General features: G+C 42.8%; 2 protein-coding genes across 3 annotated transcripts; one reads left to right on the forward strand and one right to left on the reverse strand.

The window, feature by feature from the left end:
• Window positions 1-329: 329 nt before the first annotated feature.
• MRPS18C (mitochondrial ribosomal protein S18C) lies at window positions 330-11,058 on the reverse strand. Of its 2 annotated transcripts, XM_049815487.1 has the most exons (7): window positions 10,946-11,058; window positions 10,764-10,825; window positions 9,734-9,817; window positions 9,232-9,289; window positions 8,848-8,907; window positions 974-1,085; window positions 330-666 (listed from the first exon to the last, which is right to left on the reverse strand). In XM_049815487.1, exons 1-7 carry the CDS (start codon window positions 10,995-10,997, stop codon window positions 600-602), a joined length of 495 nt encoding a protein of 164 aa, XP_049671444.1. In that variant the 5' UTR covers window positions 10,998-11,058; the 3' UTR covers window positions 330-599. The 2 variants fall into 2 exon arrangements, with proteins under 2 accessions (XP_049671444.1, XP_049671445.1); XM_049815488.1 differs by lacking the exons at window positions 330-666; window positions 974-1,085 and adding an exon at window positions 8,648-8,767.
• On the forward strand, window positions 1,380-8,546 carry ABRAXAS1 (abraxas 1, BRCA1 A complex subunit). Its single transcript, XM_049815482.1, has 9 exons — window positions 1,380-1,509; window positions 2,269-2,359; window positions 3,769-3,805; window positions 4,678-4,744; window positions 5,441-5,634; window positions 6,286-6,405; window positions 6,723-6,807; window positions 7,249-7,357; window positions 7,514-8,546. The coding sequence occupies exons 1-9, from the start codon at window positions 1,423-1,425 to the stop codon at window positions 7,939-7,941; spliced, it is 1,218 nt and encodes a 405-aa protein (XP_049671439.1). The 5' UTR covers window positions 1,380-1,422; the 3' UTR covers window positions 7,942-8,546.
• Window positions 11,059-11,139: the final 81 nt, after the last annotated feature.

The following is an 11,139-nucleotide window of genomic DNA, read 5'->3' on the forward strand; positions in this document are numbered from 1 at the left end:
GGAATTTTATTTAAATGTAAATATGTCAGAACTAACCATTCTCCTTCTAAATCTTGCCAACAAGTTTTAAGGAAAAAGAAATTGCACTAAAAACGTTAATTTTATATGCAACCTAAAAATATATGTGTGAGATCCCAAAATCATGGAAACACCTCTTGAAGGACCACAGGAGCATACATCCTATTTCATGAATCAGGAAATGAATGTCTAAGGCTAAAAATACACTTACCTATAGTGCTGGTGAGGGATGAAATCAAACATTTGCTCTCCTGAGGTGAAGGGGAAAAACTCCTGTGGCCTTTAGACAGGATCACTGACCACATTTCAAAGAATGCTGTCACTTTTAACTCTCCCTTCCTGAAATGTTTTTCTAGAGCTTTCTTCTGGCTGATATGGTGAGGAACACTGTTAGAATGTGAAAAAATACGTTACTAAAAATATTTAAAAGAAGTAGTGTGTGACTACTGAAAAAGACAAAACATACATTCCGCAAACTCAGTCTGTACCTTAGGAAGACGTGGTAAAACTTACCGCTGTCAGATCACTGTTTAGCACTATCATTTTATTACTTCCTTATGACAGTTTATTACGTTATTAACTCAGAAGATTCTCACCACGATCCTAAACAGTACAGTGCAGGTCCAGACATACTCACAGCCGCACGTCCTGCTTCAAAAGGTACAAACTTGTTATATATAGGAGCTCAGCCAGCGCCCTCTGCCTTGTCACATCGCAGGCTGGCATGACACAACCCTCCCACTGCGAAGATATGAATGCAGCTCGATGCAGCTCGCTCCACCCGCACTGCTAGCTGGATGATGTGGGCCAGCCAGCTCGGTTCAAATGCTGTTTACTAAAGCTCTTAGCACGATCAATGAGGTGCTTCTATAAGCACAAATCCTGACTTTTGGCCTGGAGCTGTGTCAGGTCCCAAAGCGCGCGGGCAGGCATCACCGAGGCCAGGACATCTCACCTTGCCCTCCGGAACAAGCCCTTGCTGTGGCGCCTGCAGTCCCTTGCTCCAGAAGCCACCCGTGAAATGCGGGGGACCCGAACAGCCTTCCTAAATCGGAGCATTGTTTCACCTTAAAGCCAAAAACAAAATGGGGATTTAGACTGAAGAATTACACCATTTAAGGCAAACCAAAAGGGCTGGGTTTGGACTGAGCCTCGCCGGGCAGGAGGCGGGAAGAGGCCCGGAGAGCGAGGGAGGACTGAAGCGGGCGCGGAGGGGGCGAGGGCTGACGCCGCGCGGCTGAAGAGACGGGACAGGCCGCTGCCCGGGCCCCAGACACCTCCCCCTCTCTCCCCCGCTGCTTCCTCACGGGAAGGCCATGTGCCCGACCGGGCCCTGCCCTGCCCTGCCGCCGGCGGCCGCTGGGGGCTCCCGCCGCCGCGGCGCGGCCCGCCATTGTCGAGGGCATGGAGGGCGAGAGCACGTCGGCTCTGCTCTCGGGCTTCGTCTTCGGCGCCCTCGCCTTCCAGCACCTCAGCACCGACTCGGACACGGTGGGTGCCGCGCGGCCCCGCCGCCGGGAGGGGACGGGACGGGACGGGGCGGGGCGGAGGGAACGGGCGGGGGGAGCGGGGGAAGCGAAGGGAGGGAGGGGCGGCCGTTGGTCGCGCGGGCAGCCAGCCACCGCCATGGCGGAGCCCGCCGCCGCCCCCCAGCCCCGTCAGGAAGGCGGGCTGCCTCCCACCGCAGGCCCGCCGGCACCCCGCTGCCGGGGAGGGCCCCACGCACATCCAGGGCCTGACTGCGTGCTGTGCTGGAGCACGGTTTTGCAGTATATTCCCTCCCCGCTGCACCCTGCTGCAATGACGGTTTCTTTCCGTGCTCACTAATGGCGGGAAATTGTGGGGTTTTTCTTTTAAAAACGAGGAGGCGTGGGCTACCGGACGCCTGGTGTGGCCGCAGCAGCACCGTGCCTTGCCAAGGACTGACCGAAATGCTGGTCAGGCCTTCTGGCCTAAGCCCCTGGAGGTGAACATCACCTGTACAGCCACAAACTGTTCACTTGTGAATGAAAACATGAGGAATGGAAAACAGCTGCGTACACATTCCAACTTCTTTTTTCCTTAAATAGACAGGTATTGAAAAATGAGTGAGAACCTACTCTGTTTAAAAAAAAAAAAAAAACAACAAAAAAAACCAGTTCATTTTCACACCTCTTCTCCTGAAGACAGCATTTACACTGTTAATATTGGACAAAGTCTTGTTCAATGCTGCTGTTAATGTGAACTTCTGTTTTTCTCTCCCCCATAAAGGAAGGGTTTCTCCTTGGAGATGTGAAAGGTGAAGCCAAGAACAGCATTACTGACTCACAAATGGATGATGTTGAAGTTGTTTATACAATCGGTTAGTCTGTCCACATTTTTAATACCATGCTTGGTTTCAGGCAATATACAACTGCTTACAGTTTTGAATGAGGGTGGTCAACACCTTACAGCAAGATCAAAGCTGCTGCTAGATCCTGGGGACCACTTTCATGTAAAAAAAAAAAAACCAAAACCCACCACATGGAAGGGTTATTTTGTAACATTTTAATTGATTTAAAAAAAATACAATTTTACTGTAGAAAATATAATAATTTAACAGAAATACTAGTTCTTAGTTCCTTGAATAGCTCCTCTTTGGCAAATATTTTGTCACATTAAAGGTAATTTAGGGCTTAGACTCCTTTGTCTTGGCCACGTCACAAACTCTCCTGGACTAGAGTTGTGCTGGAAAAGCTTGGCCTGTTTCAGTGATGTGAACTAACACTAATGTGTTAGCATCTATTACCTAATTTGGAGCTTATAAAATACAGTGTGTGAAGGCTGCAAGCTATTTATGTATTTCATTGAGCAGATACCAGATGTATTTTTCTTTATAGTCTTCATGGGATTGAAGTGGATGTGCATTTTATATACTAGCCCTTAACAGAAACATATGTATATGTGCACATACACACACATTTAACTCCCTTTAAAATGCAGTTACACACAAAAAAAAAAGATAATCCAGTATGTGTCTTCTTTCCAATCTTCCTGACAATATGGTAGGGAGAAATTGCATCCCATTTTCTAGTTTTACTCTAGGATGCAATTAAGGTGTAACACTTTTCCTCCACCGAGTCTCACAGCTGAACCAAAAATATGAGGCATTTTTTGTGGTGGCAATCAAGCTACCCAGTCTTGTCATCACGTGCTCACAGGCAGAGTTAGTTGCTCCAAAGTTTGGGGGGGGGGGGGGGGGGGGGTCAGTTAAATTGTGAAAATGAAAGTAGTGAAGAATTTGGAGGGGGGGGGGGGGGGAGGATTTAGAATGCCATTAGATCACCTACAGTTTTTTTCTTAGTAGTCAGTCTTCCAGTTCTCATTATCTGCCCTATGGGTTTCTGTTCTCCAGCCTCATCTTTCTTACTAACAGAATCTATGCCTTGCTGCAGAGTAACTCAAGTGAAGTGTTTCATATTACATAGTACTCCTGTACTCAACAGAAGGGAGGGAAAAATAAAGTGCCCAATTTGATTTTTCACTTGACAAAACAGAAAAATGTGTAAACAATACAGTTTATATCAGTGGTTCCCTTTACATTTGAAAAATGAATTAGAATCTTTTTTAAAAAAAATTCCTTTCTTAATCTTATTTAATTAGATGTTAATGCATTTGACTTTTAGAATTCCTTCTCAGTTGTTCTAGCAGTTTAATTCTGATCATAGTAGATATAGAAGAATATACATCTTGAACTGATGAACCCAGAGTAATATTACCTTCTCTTTCCAGATATACAGAAGCATGTTCCATGCTACCAGTTGTTCAGGTAAGAATCTTACGTAAACAGATATGAAGAAGTTAAAATTAACTCTAACTTGAACTCTTCAAGAGTTAAGCTTATATTACATTACTGAGAAACTCACCTGGCTGTAACTACAGCAGCCATATCAACCCCTTGGAATAACAGATACAAAATGCCTTATGTTATTCCTGTTTTGGTTCTTCATGTCCTTTTTTAGTGTTTGTCTGTGTATATAAAAATAGAGATATGGCATACTGTACCTTCTGACGAGCTATGATACCGTATGAACTACAGAATAACATCAACATACTGAACAAACAACATTGCTTTTTTAAAACATACATCCCAACCCCTCACCCTCAAAAAAAAAAAGAAAGAAATAAAAAGGTAGCATCGGCCATAGGCTTCTAAGTGGGTCAGAAACACTTGTTAGCCTCATGGCAGGAGTAATTTCAAGGACTAGTATTTAGAGTTCCATCATAGACGGGAACACAGCTGTGCGGGTTTGCATCCCTAGAAGGGGAGAATCACAACACAAATTTCCTTCTCAAAACTTTCTGAAAACTAATAAGCCCAGATGTTACTAGAAAGGCATTTCATATCAAATTGAAGGCATCTTTCTATTTTGTAGTCAAAAGGATATAGATGCTACCTTTAACTTGTATCCCAATAGCACTGATGCCAGAACAGCATCTAAGCTGTACAAGACCACCTACATATCTATTTGAGTAATGAAATGATCTGCACTGTCCTAGCAGAGCAGCTGTATCAGCATATCTTTATGCTTACCACGGGGAAAAATAGCTATTGAAGTCGGATGACTGCCAGACTACTAGGGAATAATTATTTCTACAGTAGCATTTTTTTTTCCTCTAATTGTCCTAATTTTCTTCTAGCTTTTATAATTCTGCAGGAGAACTGAATGAACTTGCCTTGAAGAAAATACTATCAGGCTGTAAGAAGGTACTTTATTTTCAAACCTAAACCATACCAAGGAGCTCACTCAGATTTTGGGGGCTGTTCTGGATACCTCTTGCATCAAGCTTTTTTTTCTTTCATCTTTTTTTATCTTGTATCTAGTTCCTCACACTGCTGGTCAAGGCAGCTGCATCATCTTTCCCCCCTAAAAGAACAGTTTACGTTATTTTTGACTGGGTTTCCCTACATATATGTCACAACTTTATTTTTTCTTATTCATTTCCCACGCAAACCGTTCAAACATCCCAAAGGGATTCTACTGATATCTGGCTTAAAATCAGTTGACATCAGCTCACTCAAGTGGTTAAGTGCCACTTGACCAAAAAACCTTAAAGTCTTCTCCACAGAAGAAAGTTTCACAAGGGGAAGTAGATGCTGGAAAGAGCCAACCAGCAAAATAGCAGCAGCAGCAAAATAGCAGCAGCAAGTTTACAGAGTTTCACCTTGAGCACAACAAAATGGGCCAGTTCAGCACATGGTTTTGAAGGAAAGAGAAGAGTTGTCATACTCAAATTAGACTTAGATGCTTTAAGGGTTTCAAGTTAACTAACTACTTGAATATATACACATCAGTGAACAATTCAGATTCATGACTTTGTACTGAATCCTCTAGCTTGCTTCAATATGACACACAGGGACAGCACAATTTAAAAGTAATAATGAATCTTCTTCTGCCTGCAGAGTGTAATAGGATGGTACAAATTCAGGCGTAACACAGACCAGACCATGACATTCCGGGAAAGACTTCTTCATAAGAATTTACAGTCTCACCTATCAAATCAGGGCCTTGTATTCCTTTTGTTAACCTCTAGCGTGATGACAGAAAGTTGTTCTACTTACAGACTGGAACATGCCTTACATCGGCCACAAGAAGGGTAATTGGTTTGTTCTCTACTTTTAATACAGCAATGGCACAGCACGTGCTATAAGTTGGAACTGTTTGGGGGTTTTTTGTTGCAATTGAACTATTGTTGACACTGTGTATTTTACCCTTGAAACTTGCACATTAAATAAGATAATTTCTTATATTGCTGGAGCCTCATTGCAATCTTACCCTGGAATTCTGTTCGGGGAATTTGCCTTTATAACTATCTGTAGTGCCAGCATCAACAGGCAGACACTGTCAGTTCATTTATGCACATAAGCTCTTCTTGCTCAATTTGGTTTTGTGTCTAGGACTTCAACTATGCATGGTGTTCATCTTCACATATCACTGAAATACTTAAATTGGTGGTAATTTTCAGTTATTTTCAGAGACATGCTGCCCATAGGCTAGGCATAACAAGCAAGTATTGATTTATTGCAACTCACACCCAGAAGTGGGAAAATACTAGAGGCATTGCTCAGCATCTTTTTGCTCCTGCAGTTTGCCTTTAGCCATAAGAAGTTGTCTATGGGTGATAGGATACATTTAGCAAGAACTGTACTGTAAACCTCCATCTGGGATGCTTAATGGTCAAGAACCTTTAACTAAAGAGAGGCCTTTGAATGTTAATAAATCAGTTCTCATACTTCTGCTTTTTAAGTCTTTTCCAGAAAGTTCCTTTGGTGGTTACCAACTTGGGCATGGCAGAACAGCAAGGTTACAGAACAGTGTCCGGTTCCTGCATATCTTCTGGTTTTGTGAGAGCAGTAAGACAACACAGGTACAATACATGCCATATTTACCAATAGCTCTAGCTTTCAGTTAGGTATAGTTATCTTTCTATAAAACTTTTTTTTAAAGTGCTTTTTTGCAAATGCTACAGCCATACCCAGCCCACTTGTTGACGTGTCTCCTACAACTATTTACCTTTCCAAGGTATACTCAGAAATTAGTGAAGTCCCATACTTTGCCATGAGAGCAGCTGTCTCTCTCAACATAGCCACCTGGTGTTGAAGCTCAAAATGCTTCTTTATTCATTATACTCCTACTAATTAAGCACTGGGATCATTAACTTGCAATTATATTCTTGGTTGACAGGTCAGAATTCTTTTACGAAGATGGATCCTTACAAGAGGTTCATAAGATAAATGAGATGTATGCCACTTTGCAGGAGGAACTGAAGGTAAGTCAGGCATACCTGCCAATACAGTTACTTTCAGCAGTACTACAAAACCAAGTCGAGCAAAGGGTATACCATCTTGCACTAATTAAGAAACAAAGCTGTGCCTTGGAAGCACATGTTGAAAGATCAGGGAGTTCCATTTACTGTAAGTAGCTGTACACTAAGTTCTCAAAGTTGAAGACTTAAGTTTCTATTTGATCAAAAAAAAAAAAGTACAGCGATAAATCCTCAATTCCACTGATAAATTTGCATCTTGCACCTCATTCAACACAAGGTTGAAGTTATCTCTAAAATCTACCTCAACCTCATTACTTAAGCTTTTTAATACTTTGTATCCAACTTAAAAAGTCATGAGTAACTTCAAGGATTTTGTAACAAGGTTAAAGTCAGCTTCTGTGAATACTGTTAATCCCATCAAATGTTCTTTTCCTTTCCTTGCAGAAAATATGCTCTACAGTAGAAGCCAGTGAACGTTCTGTAGAGAAGCTCTTGGCAGAGGTGAGCCAATTAAAAGAAGAAATAAAGAGGAAAAAGCAACAAAGTTGTTCAGGTAAGTTAAATAAATGCAATGCCAGTCTTACTGACTTCCAAAGTTGATTGACTTGACAGAAGCACAAAACACTTCTGAACTTGAGGCAGCCAAAACAGTAGTGGTAGAAGTGTGCAAGAGGGACTGCAACTCTAGTTGTTTTGGTTTTTTTTCCAGGAGAAGACAGAGACTACACAGAAGAGCCAAAGGAGAATGTCCTCCTTTGCCAGGCAATGAAAACGTTCTTCCCCAATTCTGGACTTCAGACATGTATTGTTTCCTTCAAAGGCCGACAGATATTCAAGAACTGCTGTAACATTGACCATAATATTGATGTTATGGACAAACTGACTCTCATGGTAGAGGAAAGAGACTTCACTGAAGCTGAAACAAGACACCTAACCAAGCGTAAAGTCAGAGGGACCACAACAGGATCAAAGTCATTCAAGAAATCCAGATCACTGCAGCTTCACCAAAAATTACTTCAAGACCAAGACGACAGTGACCAGGAAAGGAAGCTTATGCTGAGTAGCACTGAAACAGATGAGGATGCATTGGAAAAAATTAGAGACACAAATGAATACCCACACTCTCCTACTTTCTGATCTGTTAGCAATTTGTCCAGATGACCTTGCACCAAAAGTTACTGCCAGCATATTCAAGTGACACAACAATTTATAGCACTGCAGGGATAAAAAAAACAGTGCATTTTTGAAAGACATACAGGTTTAGGGTTTTTTAGTTTTGGGGGGGTTTAATGCAGGAATCCCGTTTGGCATAGAGACAAGTCCAGATGACATCCCCTCATTTTGCCTTCCAGAGTTAAATCTGTATTCGCTCTCTCAGGGTTTAAAGACTATGCTAGCAGGATGTTAGCAGTCATAACCATGTCACATACTGCCTCAGAGTAATACAACTTCCTGTTGTAGTACTGTTGAAGAAGCAGCACTACCCTCTCCTCAGAAGCTGAGGCAGGGAGCATCAAATGAACACAGGTCACATGCTGAACAGAATTAGCTGTCTACATAAATTGCCACAGTTTAGATACTTTAATTTACCCTTACCTATCAACTACTTGTTTATTTGTTCCCCCCCTTCCAATCCAGCATGGGAAAAACAGACACCTGAACTTTAGCAAGACCTGGGAGCAGAGGAAGTGGTCCATACAGTTGCCCATTTCTCCTATTGCTTTCATCTTTCATACTTCCTTCACACAATTTTAGAGACTTGACCATAAAAAAGAAACTGACATCCACCCTTCAGTCAGTGATGCATTATGCTAGCCAACCACACTTCCAGTAAACAAGTCTATAAACAGGAAAAGCAGTTTTATTGTTTATTTCTTCATAGTATATTACTCTGGATACTTGATATTACATATCTTGGGGTCTGTGAGGAACGATGGGTCCTTAAACATAACTGGCATAAATCCTGTAAAAAGATAAGATGGAGGGGTTTTTTTTAATAGGAAAGTAGGCTTGACTTAAACTCAAAAGCGTAATCATACTTACCAAGTACATGAGCTCTTTTAATGGCTTTTGTAATTTCCTTCTGCTTCTTGTTGCACAAGCCTTAAGAGAGAAATCATTTTCAGTCTCCTAAGTCAACAATAACCAAATCATTAAAGGGTAGAAGTGCCATTACTGTCAATTCCCTCTAGCTTTGTCTAAGTCTTCCTTGAAAAATGCATGTCTGCTTATACTGTTCAATACAAAAAAACCCATATAATTAAGGGATATATTCATGCCTTGATGCAGGCTACTAAATCAGAGGAATACTATTACAAAATGTATAGAGTTGGCAGTAGTTACTTTTGGAAAGATAGCTGATACACAGTTACTTGGACTCACAAGAACATTATGCCAGTAAATTACTTAATTTGATACTTCACATACCTGTTATATGCCTGCCATAAATGCAGCCAGTATGCGGAGAAACAAACTGGGAAAGAAGCTATTTAAGAAATCCAAAGTCAGTTTAAGAACTTTTTAGAGAGCTTTATTTTACTACTTGCATTCCATTTTTTTTTTTTTTGGTCTCTTTTTACAAAAAACTCAGTTCTACCTGGAGACAAGAAAAAGTATAGCTTGAGTTAGACAGTATTTTATATGCTATAATATTTAAGCTGTATGACAGTGGAATTAGAATTGAGTAAATACTACTTGGTAAATAACAAAGTTGTAACACCTGCACATAGGACTAGCAGATTGAACAGCTTATCACAACTGCATTATTTGGCCCTTGCCTGCACACATTCTTACTCTTAAGTTTTAAGCCCCTAACATATGTGAAAGGTTTTTTTCAATTTTTTATTCTTGTGGACTTCCTACACACACATTTAAAAATAGCAAACCAGGTAGCAAACCTTCATCTAAGGACAGGAATTTTCTAACTCACCTGCACATTCTTGTAGTCCACACTTATTCCACACAAGACACATTTTTTAGGAGGCTCTTTATAGGGGTTCTCCATTTGTATGGGCTGAAATTAGAGAATTATTAACATCTGTAAGCTTCACAAGAAATAGGGAATGTTTGTTATTTTTATCCTTTGGGCAAAATATGCCTTGAAACCAAAAGAGGTATTTGGTACATCACTGAAGTTTTTCAGTAACTTTCTTACTTCTGTTTCTCTAACACACAGATTGGTACCTAGCAATCTAAAACACAGCTACACAGCCTTTTACGTCTTAATGACAATGTAGCAAGTCACTTAAAGCAATCAAGAAGAGAGTGCTTACACCCTTTACTTAGAAGGCAATATCTACAAAAGCTGGTAGTAAGGTAGTTGAAAAGTCACAAGAGACTTTTTTTGAAAGTAATTTCAAAGCAAGTGGCCTGAGGCAGCTCCTGTCTGCTCACAGGCTTTAACTGAGAGATTGCCAAATATCTCCCAAGTCCTGAAAGGCTCCTTAAGCTTCAGAACACACCCCGCACCAGATCATTTCAAGATACAAGCGGAAGGAGAAGTTTCATTTTTGCAGACATCGGTAGAATTTGGGCAGAGAAAGACTATTTTTAGAAGTCTTTGCTGGTGCCGGACAACACATTTTTATGACCTAACCACCAGACCTAGTGCATTCTCTCAGCTATATACGGGAAATCAGCGCTGCCAAAGTTTTTTTTGCGCCACATTCGAGCTGCCGAGACGGCCGGCTTGAGGTGACAACGCTTAAAATACCGTACATCTACAGCGCCTCAACTTCAACACCGGGCCATCTCCTTCGGCGCTGCCGTCCTGCTCCGCAGCACGCCACGTAACGGAATGCCGGTTCTCCAGGAGCCCGAGCTACGTAAAGGCCCCAGCAAAGGGTTCTCAGACGCCGCCGCTGCCTGACCGGAGCCCCTCCCGGTAAGGGCGGCAGCGGCCCCGGGGGCGGTAGGAAGCGCGGAGCTCACCGTGGGCTACGCCCGGGGGGGAGCCTCACCTGGTCGGACGGGCTGGGCCGCCCCTCATGCTGCAGGCGGCGCGGCTGCTCCCACAGCGGCGCTGCAAGGGAAAAAGCGACGGGATTAGTGGCGGTGGAAAAGGAGGGGAGACCAGCCAGGCGACGGCCCCGCGCGCCAGCACGGCCGTCTCGCTGGAAAGGGGAAAGCGGGAGGAACGCACCGGGCACCAGCCTCCGCCAGGGGCCCCGCGCCGCCACAGCCTGCCCCGCCATATTGCGCGCCCCCTACAAACAACGCCACTTCCGCCTATGCGCCCCTACCTTCCGGCTACAGCCGACCCTACCGCCGGTACAAACGCCATTCGCTGGCCAATGGGGCCGCGGCCTGCCCTACTTGAGGCAGGCGATTGGCCGC

This window comes from Accipiter gentilis, chromosome 12, assembly GCF_929443795.1.
Source record: "Accipiter gentilis chromosome 12, bAccGen1.1, whole genome shotgun sequence".
Taxonomy (NCBI): domain Eukaryota; kingdom Metazoa; phylum Chordata; class Aves; order Accipitriformes; family Accipitridae; genus Astur; species Astur gentilis.

What these genes read in the sequence shown, in the direction of transcription:
- MRPS18C (XM_049815487.1), bottom strand. Translation starts at nt 10,997, where the DNA reads ATGGCGGGGCAGGCTGTGGCGGCGCGGGGCCCCTGGCGGAGGCTGGTG. An exon ending in GGCCCAGCCCGTCCGACCAG is followed by an intron (nt 9,818 to 10,763) that starts GTGAGGCTCCCC and finishes CTCTAATTTCAG; the next exon opens with CCCATACAAATGGAGAACCC. An exon ending in TGGACTACAAGAATGTGCAG is followed by an intron (nt 9,290 to 9,733) that starts GTGAGTTAGAAA and finishes TTTCTTAAATAG; the next exon opens with CTTCTTTCCCAGTTTGTTTC.
- ABRAXAS1 (XM_049815482.1), top strand. Translation starts at nt 1,423, where the DNA reads ATGGAGGGCGAGAGCACGTCGGCTCTGCTCTCGGGCTTCGTCTTCGGC. An exon ending in TACTATCAGGCTGTAAGAAG is followed by an intron (nt 4,745 to 5,440) that starts GTACTTTATTTT and finishes TTCTGCCTGCAG; the next exon opens with AGTGTAATAGGATGGTACAA. An exon ending in AGAGCAGTAAGACAACACAG is followed by an intron (nt 6,406 to 6,722) that starts GTACAATACATG and finishes CTTGGTTGACAG; the next exon opens with GTCAGAATTCTTTTACGAAG.